The following is a 20,858-nucleotide window of genomic DNA, read 5'->3' as shown; positions in this document are numbered from 1 at the left end:
AGAAGGCCTTTCACTCTCAAACTTTAAAGTCCATTATGTACATATGGTAATAAAGAGTTTGCTAGAGGTGCAGTGATAGATATAATGACAAACGGATTAGAATTGAGAACCCAGAAATACAACCAAATGCCAACAGACACCTAATTTTTGATAAAGTACTAAAACAAGTTAAGTGGGGAAAATATAGACTTTTCGATAAATGGTGCTGGAAAAACTGGATCTTCACCTGCAAAAGAATGAACTGGGCCCCACACCTCACACCAAGTACAAACATGAACTCAAGACAGATCAAAAACCTAAACCTAAACCCTACAACCATGAGGACCATCAACGAAAAAACAAGGACACACTTAATGGCCCGAACACAAGGCATAAACACACTGCTGAACATAAGTAGAAATATTTACGCTATAGAAGACAAAACCAAGGACTGAGACCTTCTAAAGATATGATATCTATGCATATAAAAGGACTTCATCAAAATAATTAAAAGAGAACTCACAGTTTGGGAAAAATATTTAGTAATGATACATCAGATAAAGGGCTAATTTTTACAATCTATGGAAAACGATAACGTTTTAACAAGAAAAATACAAATAACCCAATAAAAAAAAATGGGCACAAGCCATGAATAGACAATTCACCAAAGAGAACATCCAAGAAGCCAGCAACCATATGAAGAAATGTTCAAGATCAATAGACATGAGAAATACAAATCAAAATAATGAGCAATCACCTCATATCCACCCTTTGGGAACAATTCAAGAAAACAAAAAATAATAAATGCTGGAGAGAAGGGGGAGTGATGGGAACACTTCTACATTGCTGGTGGGACTCTAGAATTGTGCAACTGCTGTGGAAATCAGTATGGCGCGTCCTCAAACAAATGCAAATACAAGAACTTTATGACCCAGCAATCTGTACTGGGTATATGCCCTAAAAAATCTACGACTACAAAATAGACAGAAATGCACACCATCTTCATTGCAGCAATTTCCATAATAGCAAAAACATGGAAACAAACAAAATTGTTAACCATAGAGGAATGGATAAACACACTCTGGTACATTAATACTATAGAATTTTATGCATTAATTTTTAAAAAGTCAACTCTCTGAAACATTGCAAGGCATGGACAAACTAGAGAACATTATGCTTAGCAAAGTTAGTCAGTCTTATGAATATAAATATTTAATGACATTATTATTATAAGGAAAAACAAAGAAAACAATTTTTATACCAGTCTTGTATACCAAAGACTTTGAAGACTAGGAGGAGGAGACCAGGGATCAGGAGCAGGGAGCGTGGAAGGATGGAAAATTATTGAGGGAGGGAAAACTATGGGAGGGACAAACGAGAGAGCACCATAATCAGGGAGTGTTTAACAGGGTACTATTGCGGATTTCATACGTTGAGATGGATTGTGCAGCTACATAGATGATGCTTCTTTAAAACCAAAAAACCAGAGTGAAGGCTCACAGCCCTAAAAGCTCTCAGAGCTAAAGCTCGGTCTGAGTGGCTAAAAAAGGAGGGAAAGTAAAACTGAAGTGGACTTGGAGTCTTTGATGACCTACAAGTATATTTCAAACACATGGGGTGGGGCAGAAAATATTAAATATCCAGCATACATTGTATGTAATGTCCCTAACTGTCAGTTAAGTCTTTTTTTTTTTTTTGTAAATGATATTGTTCTTGTTGGCTGTCTTAACCTGTCCTTAGTAATTAGATAATTTCTACTAACCTGTCTTCAAATTTACTGATTTTTTATTCTTGAAAGTATATCCAGCAGCTTTTTAATTTTAATACGATATTTTTTATTCTGGAATTTTGTCTGGCTTTTTTATCATTTTTTTTCCTGGTTGGATTTTCCATCTGTTCTCGCATTTTCCCCATCTTTTCTTTTAAATCATGTAACCTATTTATAATAGCTCTCACCTTGTCCCAGTGCTAATGTATGGTTCATCTGTCCATATTTCCTGAACTGTATTTTCTCTTTGAAAGTATTGGGTGATACATTGTAATGATTCTGTATTTTGTATCTTGCTTCTAAAGAAAGGTAATTTTCTGGTAGTTAAGTTACTGTCTACAATGACCACATGGATCTTATTTCCGTTTTGCATTTAATCATGGAGGGGATTCCTTAGACCTGGACTTATTTTTAAGGCATGAATTTTCTGAGATTTTATTGGAAAGTCTGAGATTTTTCCCCAACATCTAGCTTGGCCGTACTTGAACGTCAAACTCTTTCTCCCATGCTCTATGCATCTAAAGCAACCCCTGCTGCCAAAATGCTGCTTTCTGCTGGCTTCCTTGGATTCTATGTGCATTTGCAGTTTATGAGTCCATGAGGGGTTGGAGGGGAATTAAAATACAGACTTGAGGAAGCAATAAACAACTTGAATGTACATATTTATGTATCCATCAAGCAAGACTATTTTGTATTAAGCAATCATTACCATTTTTAATTAAACTTCACAATTTTCTTGAACTCACATCCCAGCTGATAACAACTATTGCTTCTATGCTCTGAGTTTTATTTCAATGTCTATTTGGAAAAAATCCAACTGTCACATTAATCCCTTGGGTTCAACCATATAATGACTTACTTCAAGGCTAAGTAAAGGAAAATGAATCCACTTAAGCACAAAGATGAAGAAAATGACAGTACAATTGATCAGAGGAAGTGAGCAAATTACTTAGAATGCTACATAATTCATTGGTGTATAAAGGGTAGTACATATTACTCTCCTGAATTCTAAAGGAATTAGGTTAAGTCAAACAGCTCATTTGAGAAAATTACTTAAACAATGAGAAAAAATTAACTAAGATCACCTGATTCTTTCTTTTAAAACATGACTATCTTTCCAGTGATACGTAACTAAAAGGGTGTGGGCTTCAATGTTTATTTGGACATTCATAAATACTGGGGGATAATTATTAGAATTAATATTTAAATTAGCATAGCTTGGTACATTAATGAATACTCCCATTAACTTTCCCATAACTTTAGGCAAATTGTGCTGTGGATGTTTTAGTGTCTGGTTTGTAGACAAAACTATTATTTTAATGTATTTTGAGATATACCCATGGCAATTAAAAAGAATTCCGGTTCTTCGGCAAGTTTACAGTCAACCATGTAAGTTTGACTTTGGCCTTGAATATTTTACTCTCTTCCAGTTCCCTTTCAGCTGCTTCTTAAAATGGCATGCCTGTGCAAGATTGATGAACGACCGCAGAAATCCACATGCCACTGTCGTTTGATGCATGTCCATGACCACTTGAATCCAAACTGAACACTTGAGTCACGGTTAATGAATCAGTACTTCTTAATTGGAAAATAAGCCCTTTTCTTCCCTCCTCCTGACTTGCTGTTACCTCTCATTAACTGGTGGTTCTGAGAATTCTGGTGTTAAGAGTCTGAAGGCCAAGCTGAACAGAGAAATATTCTAATCCTATTGATAGGAGAAGAAAAGGCAAAGGCTCACGGGTTCTTCACACTGTTTATGGTGCTCTAATTAAGCTGGACGTTGTTGTGTGGTTTACAAGTAGGCGGCACACATAGGCAGCTGCATTTTACATACTGAGTGGCTATAAATAGAAGAATTAATGCTGAGAAGATTAAACAGCCATGAGGATAATAGATATCTGTTACCTGCTGGAACACAATTATGTTTTCATTTTAAAGGCCAGTCTTCATACCCACATTTTTGAAAGAAGAATTTTCTAAGCAAGAAAAATTGGAGCTCAGATTCTGAATCCATACGCATATAAGAAAATCTCCTTTTTAATGGCCACTTACAACTACCCCCGCACAGTTTACAATTATAGGTGAATTCTATAGTTTTTAATTTAAATGTTCATTTTCCCTTTAATTGGTGAAGCTAGAAAGCTCTCTTTTGTTCACTACTTAGCCTTTGTCATGGGACCTGGATCAATGTTGAGTTTCAACAAATATTTCAGAAGCAAGTGAAAGAATAATTTGTTTTAAAAAATTCATTACAGGAAAGCATTGTGAATGTGCTTGCTATAGCAAATTTCATGGGAGAAGTACAAACCTTAGCAATTGAAAAAGACTGAAATGAGAAAAGATTAAGTCATTAATATAACCATTTTTTTTTAAAGTAATGCAACTGCTCATGTTGTGGGGAAAAAAGTTGTACAAGTAATTAAAATGGTGCTCCTTGTTGTAGTAAACATACCCATCACAATCAATGTGCCAAATGCAATGAGGCTTCTTTGGGTGGGATGCATCTATTTGGAACACCGTGTTCTGGAATTCAAAGGACTTGGCGGGAAAGGAGACTGGAAAGTCCTCAAACACAGTGAATAGAAAACTCCAAACTCAAACTCCCTGCCACTGAGTCAATTCTGGCCCAGTGAACACAGCACAACTGCCCTTTGGGTTTCCGGGGCTGTAAGTCTTTGTGGGACCAGGCAGCCTCATCTGTCTCCCACCGGGTGGGCTGGTTGTTCCAACTGCTGACTTTGTGATTAGGCCCAACCAGTATGCCACCAGGACTCCATGCAAACTCTATCATGCTGTCAATTTAAATGATGGAATGGGTGCTTGATGGTCTCACTGCAACTTGCACAACTTTCAACTGGTGCTGTTTGTTTCAGCACCATCTTGCATCCACACGTTCGGCGATAACCTGCATCTCCACTTTCTGATCATTTCTGAGGTGATGCTCTGCTGTGTTGTTCTGTTGCTCCTTGATGGGTTTCCCCCGGCGCTGAGGTTTCAGTGTATTAAGTGACCAAGTGTACTAAGTCAGTTACTGTAGCGTCCCGGCCTGCGGGAGGCACGAGCAGGGCCCTGCAGGGAAAGGCGGACCTGGGTGGAAGAAAAGACACGGAGACGTGGAGCAAGACAAAACGCTGATCAAACTCCATTTATTTGGGCAAAGCTGGGGTATATAAAGGGGAACTGGGAGGTGCATATTTTAATAAGGTGTGCCGCACAACATCCAATCCAACATGTACATTAATGAAGCATAAGAACGTTAACCAATCAGCTGCAGGTAAAAAGACGCGCGCGAGTTCTCAAAGACGTCCTGCATGCAGAATAAGGTTCATCAGGCGTAATGCAAAGTCCATCTTAGTCCAATGAGCGCTCGGCATTATTAACCAATGGGTGAAAAGGTCAACTCTTACAACCGCCCGTGCTACAGAGCACGTAGCTAGGAACGTGGAGGTAGGGTTGGGCAGGAATTAGGCAGGGCCAGTCCCCCACAGGTTTAGCAAATGAAAGACGAAACTTAACAACCAGGAAGCAGCCAAGTTCGGCTCCGTGGCGGAGGCTTAGGCCTTAATGGCCACCAGCTCCCAACAAGTTACGGCTCATCTAACTGCTTCCGAATTTTTGTTGATATTGCAGTCTCCTGTCACCTCCTCTCCTATTCCCTTTTCTTATAAGTTTATGTTTTTATCTTCCTTTATTTCACATTATTTTTGTTCAGAGAGAGAATGGGCCTCAACATTTGTTTATCAAACTCATTACACGTAACATCTCCCACTTTTTTTTTTTACATTGAAGAAACTTATAATCAAAGGGAAAAGTGATTCCTGATTACAGTGCTGAGACTGGGACAGACTTTCCTGAGCTTTCTGTGCATTTAAGATCATCATCACAATAATTAAATCACAATAACCATTATGTATTGAACTACTATCAAGTGAACAGGAGCCCTGTAGTATAGTGGTTATTTGTTGGATTGCTATCCACAGGGTCTGCAGTTCAAAACCAGCAGCTGCTTCTTGGGGGAAAAATGGGGCTTTCTACTCCCATAAACAGTTATAGTCTTGGAAATTCACAGGAACAGTTCTACTGTGTCCTATAAAGTCGCTAGGAGTTGGTATCAACTCGATGTCCTGAGAGTGGGATTATGACTTATGATATTTCACATGTATTATGCTAAGTCATTGAAGCTCACAACAGTCCATAATAAAATTGGTCTTATCCCTATTTCCTGATGAATCTTTGAGGCTTAAAAATATTAAGAAACTTCTCTGATCACAACCGAGGACCAATTAATCCACAGCCTATAATTTTTCCACTGAGTTGTAAATTGACATTTATATTAGGCTCTAGCTGAAAATTAAGATATATATAATATACCGGTATCTATGTTTTTAAAACCTGTTTGTACAATGTGTAAGAGAAGGATTTTCCAGACTGCATCATAAGATGCATGCAGAATTGTTAATGTGAATGTTTATGGTAACAATGGCTATGTTGAATGTTGACTAACATCAGACAACCTGAGGGAATAAGAGCAAAGTGAGCTTCTTTGTTAAAAATATATAATCAAAATACAGAATGAGCAATGTAAAAATAAAGTGTGAATCATTATGGAAACAAAAGAGAGACTTCAAAGGCATGAGATAAACTCAAGATGAACCTGAAGGGATTAATTTTGGGTGAGAGGAAAGGCTGGTCTTGAATAGGAACCCTGTGAGCTGGGACTTGGAGTTCTGGTGTCCAAATGAGGAAATAGATGGTGTTTTGAGCTGCAAAGTTGGAGTTAGAGTTCCTAAACTCCAATGCTGCCCAGTCCTTGTAAGGGGCAGCAAGTAAGCTGCATACTAACCCAAGGGAAGCATCTTGCTCTCATTCCACAGCTTTGGGTGCACAGAAACCCCAAGAAAACCAATTCTACATTTTTTTGTAGGTATTGGATTGAAATTATGTAGGCATGTAGAAATGTGTGGAAAGTAACCTAAAAATGGCCCAGGATAATATGAATGTCTGGTACCCACATAGAAGGAATCATGGTGGGTCCACAAAACAGAGCAGATTCTGATGGAGATGAGCTAACAACAAAATATCATAGTTGAAGAGAACAGAGGGTATTGAAAGACAGATCTGAAAAAATTTCCCAATCTGCAATAGGGATAAATAAATAGGTGGTAAAAGCTATGAAGGATAGAATGACAAATCCCTACCTGTATCTGATAGAATTTCCAAAAGAAGAAAATACATTTATTTACTAATTGACCTTTGATATGTGTACAAATGTAGAAATATGGTTCTTTGACCATGTAAATGCATTGGACTGTGTGAATCATTACAAACTATGGGTAACATTACAAAGTAGGAGAGTTCCAGAATATTTCATTGTGCTCATACAGACCTGTACATAGACCAAGAGGCAATCGAACAGAATAAGGGGATATTGGATAGCTTAAAATCAGGAAAAGTCTACATCAGGGTTGTATCCTTTCACCAAACTTATTCCATCTGTCTGCTGAATAAATCATCTGAGAAGCTGGACTATATGAAGAAGGATTGAAAGAAGACTCCTTAACCTGCCATTTGCAGGTGACATAACCTTGCTTGCTGAAAGTAAGGAGGACTTGAAACTTGCTGAAGAAGGTAAAAGATCAAAAGATCTTCCATATGCATCATCCATAAAGAAAACAAAACTACAATGGGACTAATAAGCAACATCATGATAAACAGGGAAAATCTTGAAGCTGTCAAGGATTTTACTTGACTTGGATCCACAGTCGGTGCTCACTGAAGCAGCAGTCAAGAAATCCGACTATGTATCACAGTGTGTAAACCTGCTGCACAAGACCTCTCTAAAGTGTTAAGAGGAAAGAAGTCACTGTGAAGACGAAGAAGCACCTGACCCAAGCCATGATATTTTGAATTGTCTCATTTGCACGTGAAAGCTGGACAATTAATAAAGAAGACCAGAGAAGAACTGATGCATTTGAATTATGGCATTGGGAAAGAATATTGAAAGTATCATGGTGTCAGGGTAACTAGCCCCTAACAATATATCATGGGTTCATAGGCGCAATTGACCTGTTATAATATATAAAGATTATAGTAAAGTCATAGAGAATAAGAGAGATAGGAGCAAGAGTAAACTAAAGGAGTCAGACACATTTTATGGTAGCATGCTCACCTCCTGGACTGCCACAATCTCAGCAGCCAGGTCTGTGCAGATCACAGAGGAGGAGGAGGGGAGGGGAGGAGAGAGAGAGATTTCTAACCAAGATTTGTATATACTTGGGGGCGTGCAAACCCCCTGATTACAGTTAATGACATCCATCACAGGAAGGGATAATACCATAGGCCATACAGCAATGGGAGGGGGACAATCTAGGGGTATACATGCAATAGGAAGAAAAGGGATTAGAGGTACACATGTGACAAAACGGGCAGATTCTAGATTCAGGATGGCAGCCTAACCTTGGTTGTCAATGAGCAGGTATGACTTATTCTGAGCTCTCCATCAGGAAAACAATTCAAGGTCCTTAACAGCAGGGAGTGAGCCCCACCTATGGTGGAATAAACAATAGTGTCTGATTGCTCAGAATGGCTGGTCCTTTAGGGAGATAATTTGACAAATCATTTACCATTAGTTGCAAGCAGTGTCCTAGGCCTGACATATATTTGGGGGAGACAAGCTGGGGAAAACCCTTTTTCTATCCCACACCCTGGGCTGCTAGAAAAACAAACAAATCTGTCTTGTAGAAATTACAGTTAGAATATTCTTTGCAAACCCTAATTTCCCATGTTGTGAACATGTTACCCAGAGACATCAGTCCCTGGAAAAGCAAGGTGACGGATTGGCTCAGTGGCCCCAACAATGGATTCAAACATAAGAGTGTTGTGGGGCTGGTGGAGGACAGGGCGGTGTTTCATTCTGGTGCACTGTGAGTCGAGTAGACTCCTTAGCACCTAGGAACAGCATGTGTTTGGGCCTGAGGTGTGTGCCTCTCAGGGTTAGCTCATCTGATTATCCTGTAGAGCTCACTGACGGCCATTTTTCACACTACTTAGCAGTTCAATAAACAGAGGCTTGAGAGCAAAAGTGCTTTTCTCATGGGCATGCATCTGGAAAGTGCCACTGCATGGGTTTCAAATCACTGCCTGACTCCATGACCATTCCAATCTATTTTAAGACGCAGGAGAACAAACTCGCTTCTCCACGAGGGATTAGGAATGGCTGATGTGAAGATAATGGTGATGGCGAGCTCTTTTCCATTACATATAAAATGCAACCATTGAAGATCAGGAACACTTTTTTTTTTTTTAACGGAGTCTGTTTTCTCTCTCGGAGGTTCTGAGTGGAACAAATGGTTCAATGCTGGGCTGCTTACTGAAAGGTTGGCAGTTCAAACCCACCCAGAGGCATCTTGGAAGAAGACTTGGTGATGTGCTTCTGACAGGTCACAGCATATTGTGGGGTCCTCATAAACTGACATGGTCTCAATACCAACAGATTTTAGTTTGGTTTTTATTTTGTGCCTTAATCAAACAAACTAATTCATATCAGCAAAGGCCCACAGACATGTCTAGGAGGCAATTTGGGGTCCATTCTTGGAACTGCAAATGGAGATGCAACATGAGGAGAAAGATTTGAGGCTATTTCGATGGAACGTATAGTTTGACCAGCAAGCTCTGAGGCCATTATCTGTGGAGAGGAGATGCTCCTAGTCCTGTAGATCTCGCTCTAAAAATACGATCTCTGTATTTTAAAAAATATGTAAAATGTGTGTTTGCACTTAAATGTGTAATTCATTTTTGTCTTTGAAAAACAATTGATCTTTCTAAATGCTGTATGATGTTGATTTCAAATAAGAATGAGGAAGCTTTATATAGAGAAATAAATATGATGGTAAGTCAAAAATGTTGCTACAAAACCCTAGACACCAGTAATAAGCAAATGTATAAAAATGTGCAGCTTCTGACATAACTCCCACCTCGAGCTGTAAAGTTCTAAAGACGGCGTTTCGTTCTCTCTAACCCTTCCCCCAAAGAATTCTGGGCTGTTTGATTTCAGATGCAAAACTCACCGTCGTCAAGCGATTCCAGTGTCCAGTGTCCTGACAGGACAGAGTTCAGAGGCGCCGCGGGTTTCTGCGACTATTAGATGTTTGCAGGAGTAGAAAGCCTCACCTGGTTCGTGGTTTCACGCTGATGACATTGGGGAAAGAAGCCCAATGGGTAACCACTGTGGTTCCTTCTTTTCGATGTTCAAATGGGGCATCTTTGAGGACTCATATTGATTCCTTTTAAGTGTTCTTTGAGTTTGGGGAGTAAAAAGAAGTCTAAAAGAGCAAGATGAGTGCTGTCCGTGGCTAGGGTACGGTTTCCCGATGAAATTCCCCAAGGACAGCTCCAGGTACACTTTAAGAATGAGCAGGTTCTGTAACGGCGGGGGGTGGGGTGGAGGGTGGGGGGGTGTTCCCTGCCACAACTTTCCTGGCATTTTCCCCTCACAAACACAGCTTTGAATTTTCTTAAAACGTCATACTACTGCTGTGATTATCTTTTATCCTTTAAGAAAATCTCTCAAAATTACCCCTTTAGAAGGCACTGTTTTGATTGGACCTTTTTTTTCCCTCAAGACATCCTAATGAGACCAAACAAGTTTATTATTGAAAGAACGTGTCGGCAGTCATCCATTGATCTCATACGTATGTTTCAACAAGTTTTGTATGTATTTATGGATGTATGAACTAAGACCCCAACAGCAATACTGATTTTTTTTAATCATTTTATTGGGGGTCCATGCAATTCTTATCACAATCCATACATACATCCACTGTATCAAGCACATCTGCATACTTGTTGCTGTCATCATTCTCAAAACATTTGCTTTCTACTTGAGCCCTTGGGATCAGCTCACCCCCACCCCCTCCCTCATGCACCCTTGATAAATGATTATTGTTTTGTCATGTCTTACACTTCCGACATCTCCTTTCACCCACTTTTCTGTTGTCCTTCCACCAGGGAGGGAGTTATATGTAGATACTTGTAATCAGTTCCCCCTTTCCAACTCACCTTCCCTCCATCCTCCTGGTATCGCCACTCTTACCACTGGCCCTGAAGGGTTCATCTGTCCTAAATTCCCTGTGTTTCCAGTTCCTCTCTGTACCAGTGTACATCCTCTGGTCTTGCCAGATTTTTAAGGTAGAACTGGGATCATGATAGTCAGGGGGTGGGGGTTGAGGAAGCATTAAAGAACTAGAGGAAAGTTGTATGTTTCATTGTTGCTAGACTGCAGCCTGACTGGCTCATCTCCTCCCCAAGGCCCTTCCATAAGGGATGTCCAGTTGCCTACAGATGGATTTTGGGTCCCCACTCTGCACTCCCTCTCATTCACAATGATATGATTTTTTTGTTCTTTGATGACTGATACCTGATCCCTTGGACACATCATGATCACACAGGCTGATATGTTGTTCCATGTGGGCTTTGTTGCTTCTGAGCTAGATGGCTGCTTGTTTACCTTCAAGCCTTTAAGACCCCAGATGCTACATCTTTTGATAGCTGGGCACCATTAGCTTTCTTCACCACATTTGCTTATGCACACATTTGTCATCAGCGATCTTGTTGGGAAGGTGAGCATCACAGAATGCCAGTTTAATAGAACAAAGTGTTCTTGCATTGAGGGAGGGCTTGAGTGGAGGTACAATGGCAGCAATACTTTTTGACTTCCCTTAATATATTGAAATCATAGTAAGTAGAAAAAGAAGAATGCAAAAGTAAATGCACCCACTGGTTAGTGTTATAAAATGTATAAAAGCCTTTTTTATAAGAATTGGTCTGTACGGGTCAGAACCAATTCAGTGGCACCTAGCAACACTGCCATTGAGTTGATTCCAAATCATAGTTACTGAGGCAGCAAATCTTTATGTGAACAGAGAGCCTCAACTTTCTCCCATGGAGTGACTGGTGAATTTGTATGGCTGATGATGAGATTAGCTGTTCACTGCTTCCTTGACTGTGACAATGGGGCTCCTTATTTTTTCCCTTAGTAGATTGATTGTTCCAACTTCAATGATTCCACAAAAATAAAGATCATTTAGGTTGTTAAAAAAAAGAAGAGGAAAATACAAAGAGACTAATGGTCATATTTTTTTAAATTGTATTGTTGTTGTTGTTTTTGATGCTTTGTATTGTATTTTATTGACTGTGCCCGGCATTTGAATGTGTGGAGCATAACACACTATGGGTTGTGCTTATGCGGCATTTGGATATGGATCAGGAGGCAGTTAAGGAACATTGCATTGTTTAAAATCAAGAAAGGTGTGCAACAGGGTTGCATACTCTCCTGATACTTGTTCAAACTGCATACTGTGCAAATCATCAAAGAATCTGGCTTATAGAAAGAAGAATGTGGCATCAGGAACGAAAGAAGGCTTATTCATAAACTGTGATTGAAGATGACACAACTTTGCTGAAAGTGAGGGGGATTTCAGGCACCTGCTGCTGAAGAGCAAGGATGGAAGCCTTCAGTAAAGAAGACCAAAATCTTCACAACTGGACCAATAGGCAACACCGTGATAAATGGAGAAAAAATTGAAGTTGTCAAGGATTCGTCTTGCTTGGATCCACAATCAGCGCCTATGGAAGCAGTGGTTGGTCAAGAGATCAAAAGATAAGTTGCATTAGGTAAATCTTCTGCACAAGACCTCTGTGTTGCTGTTGGGTGCCATCAAGTAGGCTCCCACTGATAGCGACCTTACGCACAACAGCATGAAACACTGTCTTGCGTCATCCTCACAATCGTTCCTATCATGAACCCAAGGATGCAGCCACTGGGTCCATCCTTTTCAAGGCCTGAAAAATTGTGTTGTTGCTTTGCAGAAAAATTGACATAAGTATTTAAGAAAATAAAGTACTTCCAATTTAAGATAATATCTATAACTAAGACGAATTTGTTTATAACTTTGTTTACTCATACTAAGAAATGTTAACTCATTTGTGCTCTCAAAACATAGAAATGTCGGCCGCTCCCATTCTGCAGGTCTGTGTGTCCTCAGCCAGGAGATGGCTCAAGAGGAGGTCAAGATGGGTGGGCTGCGGGCCCCATACCACGCCGCCCCCATGCAGTCCACCGTGATCAACATCCAGCGTGAACCCCAGGTGCCCGACCACGTCATCTGGTCCCTCTTCAACACGCTCTTCCTCAACTGCTGCTGCCTGGGCTTCGTGGCCTATGCCTACTCCGTGAAGTCTAGGGACCGGAAGATGGTGGGTGACATGATTGGGGCCCAGAGCCACGCATCCACTTCCAAGTACCTGAACATCTTCTCTACGGTCCTCGGCCTCCTGGAAATCCTCGTCTTCGTCATTCTTCTCGCCACAGGCACAGGGATGAGCTTCCAAGCCCTGTCACAGATGATGGGCCAGCAAGGCCACTAGTCACTGCACCACACTGTGTCCGGCCCTGCCCTGCTGGACGACCTGACCTCTGGCCTGCCTGCTGCCGCTCCTGTCCACTGCCGTTTGCGCACGTATCTCCATCTCTCAGCAAGCCCAATAAAGCGCCCCAGTGTATAAAAAAAAAAACAACAAAACACAGAAATGTCAATTGTTTGTTTTCTCTTTTTTTCTTTCTTTCTTTTTCAGTTGTTTGCTTTCAAATGGAAATCACCACATATAGCATATTTCCTGAATTTACAGGATAAAGAAAAATTATTATTTAGAATATATTTTATGCATTTTAAAGAACAAGATTATCTTAGTTTTTGTTTCAGGCCAACACACCCAGAACAAACTTATTGAGATTCTCTATTAGCTCAGTTCATGTAAGAAAACCCTTTATGATGGAAAATTTTAAAATCTTTAAAACCCTAGCAAAAAAATTCCAGCAGGTATTTGTGATCAGCCCCAGAGTTTAAACATGCTCTGTTCCTTCCTAGCCCGGCTCACCCATCCTTGGACAATGTAGTGGTCCCCTGCTCCAGATGGGTCACCATATTGATGCCTTACTGAGTGCGGAAACCTGATAGACACCCAATAGGCCTAGTGCACTATAGGCCCAAACTCCTGAACTCTGTCGGTCCTCCAGCCTCCGCCTCCCAAGTAGCTGGGACAACAAGCACACACCACCATGCCTGGCACAGTGCTATTTCTGAACTTTGTAACGATTTAAGGCGTGTGATAGCAGATTCTGAGAACTAGGAAAATCTCTGACTAGAGAGCAAAAGCAGATTTTTCATTCCCTTTGAGTATCCTTAATTAGTCAGTGGTTATCACCTGCTTAAAAGCAGAACCTGACTAGGTTATCTTTCGATGTACTTTTATTTGGCGTGGGTTTGTAAATGCTATTATACAGCTTGCTTATTATTATGCATACAGATGTCTTCACAGATTGCAAGGGACAGATGGAATCCATTTAATAGTAAACTCTTAATTTATTATTTATTAGAAGAGTTCTGGTGGAATGTGTTAGGCTGCTAACCACAAGGTTAACAGTTTGAAACCACCAGCCACTCTGGGGGAGAAAGATGAGGCTTTCTACTCCTGTAAAGAATTACAGTGTCCAAAACCCTCAGGGGCATTTTACCCTGCCCTGTGGGATCACCCTTAGTTGGACTGGATTGGCCCCGTGTCTACAACGATGGGCTCAGCCGTACGGACAATCATGGAGATTGGGCAGGTCTAGCAGGGTTGCATTCTGATGTGCATCAGTTGCAAGGCGTTGGAACCAATTCTATGCACCTGATACCAACAGCATGTTCACTGCAGCACCATTCACAAGAGCAAAAAGGCAACAGCCTAGGTGCCCTTTAACAGATAATAAGCAAACAAATGCAGTCCCTGCATGCGATGAAATACTATATTGACAAAAAGCGCTGATGACTGAGAGACATTATAACACGAGTGAGTCTGGAGGACATGATGCTAAGAGAAACAAATCAACCATATTAGGTTAAATATCATGACATCCCACTTTTATAAGAAAAACAGCATACATATACAGAGACCAATGTGCTGTTTACTAGGACCAGGCGAGGGAGGTCCACGCTCTAGAGTGTTGGTATTTGTTGTTTTGGGTGATGGGAAGCGTAGCACCAAATGTGAGTGTGCTGGACATAGCTTCACTAAAATAAATGGTGGTCACTAGCAGGAGAGAAGGATGTTTGTGCTGAGGAATATGATGTATAGAATTTGGCAACCACACCAACAATAACAAAAAATAGCAACTAGTGTGTGGTCACATATGTAGATATATAGGCACATATCTATACAGGTATGTCTTAGGCTGGGCTCTGACAAGAAGAAAAAGCAATGGAATTTATATATGTATATGTAGATAAAGGTCTATATTAAGAAAATAGCTTATGCAATGATAGAAGTGGGAAAGTTCCAATTCTCTGCATCAGATATTAGGGTAGAGGTTTCTCCTGACTCCCTGAGGCAGTGTCTGAGGAACCCAAGATCTACAGAAAGAAGTCAGGATGCTGCCTATGGAGATGAATGAATCCAAGGTTGGCAGGTCAGATGGCAGGCCAAGGTCAACTCCGAGGATTGATGGGCAATACAATAAACTGTTGACTCAAGTCCAAAAAACCAGAGATCAATGAGCCAGATGCAGAATCTAGATCCTGCACACACACACAGAAATAACTTTCCACAGCATCCACTTACACTGGAAGCAGGTAACATCCTCCAGGAGAGCTCATCCTGGGGGAATACTGGGTCTTAATTGCCAAATTACAAGGACACCCCAGTTGACACAAAACCTTAACTGTTACAAGGTAGATGGAGGTGAACACATAGGTGTGTTTATCTGTATGTGTAAGTACATGTGTGCATGCATGTATATTCATACAGGACACAGTTACAGACATTTCTCAGTCATTACCAAACCTTGTGAGAATGATTTTCTAGGATTGAAGATTTAGTTAGGATCTTAGTCTCATGGGACACTTCAGTCAGTTTGCCCTGCAAAATTCATGTTTTGCATATTAGTGGCATCCTGTGATCAGAAGGCAATACAGCATGTCACTGGTTCAAGTACAAAGAACCAGAGATCAGTTGATGACAAGCCAGATGTATGATTCAAATCCAGCAAAAAATAGGAGAGCTTTGATATATATATCAGACCACACACCCAGAAGAAATTTGCCTTCAACTGGCTGCTCAGAGAAGATCTCATCAGAGAAGTGATTGCATTATTAACTTCCTAAGTGAGGTGTCAGTTAAGTTCACGTGGAAGAAGCACATTAGCCTGTACGACCCAAGGATTACTAAAAAATAAAATCCATGGTCAGAGGAGGGAATTGTATTAGACCTTAAATTCTGAGCACCCAGTTTCCAAAAGGCTGTGGATGACAATGAAAGCCCAAAATCCACTTGCAGAATTCCCATGTAGATTAAACCTCCATTGAACTTCCTCTGACCATTGGCTGGGGATAGGAATAGTCTTCCCCTTGGACAGTACTTTGGAAAGTGGATTCCTTCCACCCCAGCCCCTGCCACGCCCTCTAGCCAGGGAGGGGCAATCTCCCTTAGAGGTTTACCTGGTTGTGTTCTTGATGGAGAGCTCCATACTAAGGGCAGGTTGAATCGTCATTAGTCTTGCTCTAGTTGCCATTGGGAAGCTCCTGGACCAATATTGTAAGCTCCTCCATTTTGGGAATTCCACTGGTAACTATGATGTATTGACCTGCTGCCAATCGTGTTTTGTGACCATTTTCTTTGACCTCTGACATCTGTTTTGAAGCTCTGTATCAAAGCAAACCCTTGCACACCATTAGGACCTCAGACTAATGGTCTCCCTCGTCCAGGTAATATTTCTCTGTGCTTGTCTTTGTCCTATTTAAGTGTTTTCTTTTTAAAGGTTATAATGAAGTGAAAATAGTGCTGTTATATTGAAGAGCTTGTAACTAATGTCTGGAATTAGATTGTATTTAATTGTTGAAAGGGAGACAAATTTGTCCTTAAACTTTCACCCAACCCATAATAAAATATAAACATATATATAGTAAGATATTAAAGAAAAAGTGATTGGATTGTATCAGATCTCATCAAAGGAGATGACAACATCATAACTATTAAACCACAGAGAATCATGGTCCAGCCACATGGACACACCACTTTAACCATTACGCTTTTTTTTTTAAATCACTGATAATGGAATTATGTGTCTTCTCATACATTCAAATTGTCTGTCCATTGAAGATATTATTTTCCAAAGGATTTTCTCCAAAGGGCTCCTTCCTCCTCAATCTAACTAGCCTTTTCCTGCGACTGCTGAAATCCAGTCATCCTAGGACTTCTCTATACCACACCATAAGGGGAAGCGGACACTCTGTGGGAGACCTGCCAATTACCTACCAGCCTCCTCTCTCCTCTTTGAAAGAGAGTTCCAGGTTTTAGCTTGGCACACTGCTACCTGAAACTAAGCAGTGTCCAAACATCTCCATTGTTGGGTGTGACCAGAAGTCTCACCAAGGAGGCGTTACCAGAAGTGTATGCTTCTGGAAAAACAAAAAAAGGTACATGAGAAAATTGACTCAGTATTTTCTCTCTGCCTTCTGCATTTTCTCTGTGGATACGGCAGCTGGCATTCCAGTCTCCATCATTACTCGTGCGATGAGCTTGAGAATGGAAGAAAGTGTGAGAATATCGGGGAAGTCAGAAATCTAAATGCTAGATCCAAAATGACAAGGTGGAGGCAGACCTCTTATCGACCCTAAACTATCCACCTCTATGTTTTTTTATATGGAAATCAATAAAGTGCTGTCCTGGTAAAGTCACTATTCCTGTTTTTCCTATTACATGTAGCCAAGCCTAATTTTAGCTGATAACATTTTGGTTTCCTATATCTGGTATCATCCTCTTCCTTGCTTTTCTTGTTAATTTTGCCTTTCTATATGATTAATATCTGCCTGTAGCAGCACTATCATCAGTTTTCTGTCAGGATTTAAAATATTTCTATTTTTGGAGAATTCCATATTGAATGAATCTCAACAAGCAAAGGGCTCTTTACTGAAAGAGCTGAAACTGACAGATGACTGCAGGTAGGTTGCAGATGTCCCAGAAGATAGTATAGCTCACCACGGTCAGAAAGGAGAAGAGGCCTAGAGAGCGGGGCCAAGATACAACCTGATTCTTTAAAGCTTCGTCCTAGAAGGAACATATGTTTCTTCCCAATCACATCCCAATGACTGGAGCCAATCAAGTGGTCTCAGCTGGGATATTAGGATACTGGAATATGTACCACAGTTCTAAGCCAGAAATCGGCTTGCCAGGCATTAAAAAACAAACCCTCTGCCATCGAGTTGTCCCACAGTGGCCCCATAGCTGTATACTGCAGAGGAAGCACAAGCGCTGGGGGTCAGATAGCCTTCTTGGTCACTAGGTTGAATACTTTTAAGCATTTGTACTTCTCTTCTGTGTGTATCTAGATTAACTTTTCATCTTCTTGAGCTCTGCTTCAATTGGGAGTTTATATAGTTTTTCATTTTGCCTATTAACTCTCTCTATGTGGGCATCTATCTTTTATCTATTATGGCTTTGGGACTTATGTTCCCTAGCTTGCTAGAGGAGCCCTGGTGGCATGGTGGTTACAGATGGGTAAGGTCAGCAGTTCGAAACCACCAGCCACTCTGCAGGAGAAGGATGAGGATTTCCACTCCTGGAGGGAGCTACCGTCTCCGAGAGTCAGTTCTACCCTGTCCTATAGAGTTTCCCCACTCTTTGACAGTGAGAGGTTTTGTTTTAGTTAAATTTGTATGTATGAAACCTGGTGACACAGGGGTTAAGCAATCAGCTTCTGAGAGGTCTATGGTTTCAGTTCACCAGCTGCTCCACAGGGGCAGGTGGGACCATGTGCTTTCACAGGAGTTTAACTTGAGGAGATGCTGAAACGTGAAACGATAGATCCGCTCACTTTAGACTCTGTATTAAGCACTCATTTAAAACTCTATTTCCAAAACTGCCCAAGGTGGGAATGACCAGCAGGATGAAAGTCACTTCTAAACAACTGAGAGCAAGACCTGCCTACTGGGTCAGGCGCCTGACCCAGCCCTCCCTGCGCCTATCGACGCGTGCCAATAAGTACTCGGCATTAAGGTTCCCTTAGAGAAGACCACGCTGCTCTTTTTCCAGTCTGTGCCCATCTCAGGCGGAGAGCTTATCACCTCGGTCCAATATTTTAACCATAGTTGAAAACAAAAATTAATCTTTTTAAAAATCATTTTATTGGGAGCTCTTACAGATATCATAACATTCCATAGTTCAATCACATCAAGCAGTATTGTACAACTGCTACCATAATCTGTTTCAAAACATTTTCTTTCTTCTTTAACTCTTTGATAGCAGCTCCCCTTTGTCCCCTCCCTTCCGCTTCCTCCCCCCAAGGAACCCTTATTTATTTATTTATTTATTTATTTATTTATTGCTGTATCTTACACCATCCAATATATCCATTCACATACAATTCTGTTGTCCCTTCCCTTAGAGTGAGGTTATACAGTCATCAGTACTATCAGCTCCCTTCCCCGGTTCTCCCCCCGACCCCCCCTCTCTTCCCATACCTCAGGGAACCATTACTCCTGTTACTGTTTCTGAAGAGTTATCTATCTTGGCTTTCATGTATCAAATGGTCTTGATTATACAAATGAACATACACAAGCCTAACATGTTTAATGAGGTAAAACAAATAAAAACCTTAATAGTAAGGGGAGGAAATAACTAGAGGATAGTTTTGTGCTTAAAATCAGTGCTGTACCGCTCCCTAGATTGCTGTTCCCTTCTGGTGGACCTTCTGAGAGGGACTGTCCAACTATCTTACAGGCAGGTCTTCAGTCCCCACTATGGCCATGCTCCTTCACACTGATTTGGTTACTTGCTTTTGAGCCTATTCCCATTGACACCTCATCATCACGCAGGCTGGTGTGCTCCTTCCATATGGTATTTGTTGCTTCTCCGCTACATGGTCGCTTGTTTAACTACAAACCTTTAAGACTCCAGAGGCTATATCTCTGAATAGTCAGGCACCATCAGCTTTCCTCACATTTGCTTATGCACCCATTGTGTCTTCAGGGATTGTGTTGGGAAGGTGAGTATCACACAGTGTCAACATTAATAGAACAAAGTGTCCTTGTACTGAGGGAAGATTCAAGTAGAGGCCCAAAGTCCATCTGCTTCTTTATATTTACATATATATATACATATATAAACAAATACACCTATATGTATATATTTTCATATCTATATATACATGTATATATTTTCCTTTCTTCTTCTTTCCTCTTCTTTTTTCTTTCCTCCTGCCCCACTATCATGTTTACCCATCAATCACTGCTAAGGAATTCCTCTCAGATATAATTCAATTGATCAAATACAACCAGAAAAGCCATACATGCCTCGCCATCAATTTTAGAACACTTAATATTCCCTGTCCCCATCCTTATTGGCTCACTGCTCGATGGTAAGGAGGGTGTAGGAGGTCTGGCAGGGCTTGAGCAAGGGCAATGTAATCGAGAGGAATTACTGAAACCCAAATGAAGGCTGAACATGATAATGGGACAAGAGGAAAGTAAAAGGAAACAGAGGAAAGAACTAGTAGGCAAAGGGCATTTATAGAGATCTAAATACAGGCATGTACATATATAAATATATTTATATATTTTGATGGGGAAATAGATCTATGTACATATATTTATAGGCTGAGTATTAAGGAAGCAGATGGACATTGGGCCTCTACTCAAGTACTCCCTCCACACAAGAACACGTTGTTCTAATAATCTGGCACTCTGAGATGCTTACCTTCTCTACATGATCACTGAAGACAAAGCAGGTGTATAAGCAAATGTGGTGAAGAAAACTGATGGTGCCCGGCTGTCAAAAGATATAGCATCTAGGGTCTTAAATGCTTGAAGATAAACAAGCAGCCATCTAGCTCAGAAGCAACAAAGCCTACATGGAAAAAGCACACCAGCCTGTGCGATCATGAGGTGTCGATGGGATCAGGTATTACGTATCAAAGACACAGAACAAAAAATCATACTGTGAATGAGGGGGGAGTGCAGAGTGGAGGCCCAAAGCCGATCTGTAAGCAATTGGACATCCCCTTACAGAAGGGTCCTAGGGA

General features: G+C 40.8%; 1 protein-coding gene across 1 annotated transcript; it reads left to right on the top strand.

Moving 5' to 3' along the window:
• The first annotated feature begins 12,772 nt into the window (after positions 1-12,772).
• Positions 12,773-13,187, top strand: LOC101638653 (interferon-induced transmembrane protein 2-like). Its single transcript, XM_045292134.1, has one exon. It carries the CDS (start codon positions 12,797-12,799, stop codon positions 13,169-13,171), a length of 375 nt encoding a protein of 124 aa, XP_045148069.1. The 5' UTR covers positions 12,773-12,796; the 3' UTR covers positions 13,172-13,187.
• The last annotated feature ends 7,671 nt before the right edge of the window (positions 13,188-20,858 follow it).

Source organism: Echinops telfairi, unplaced genomic scaffold (genome assembly GCF_000313985.2).
Source record: "Echinops telfairi isolate 266 unplaced genomic scaffold, ASM31398v2 ScPeMD7_443;HRSCAF=831, whole genome shotgun sequence".
Lineage (NCBI taxonomy): Eukaryota > Metazoa > Chordata > Mammalia > Afrosoricida > Tenrecidae > Echinops > Echinops telfairi.
This window is presented reverse-complemented; position numbering and strand designations above follow the sequence as displayed.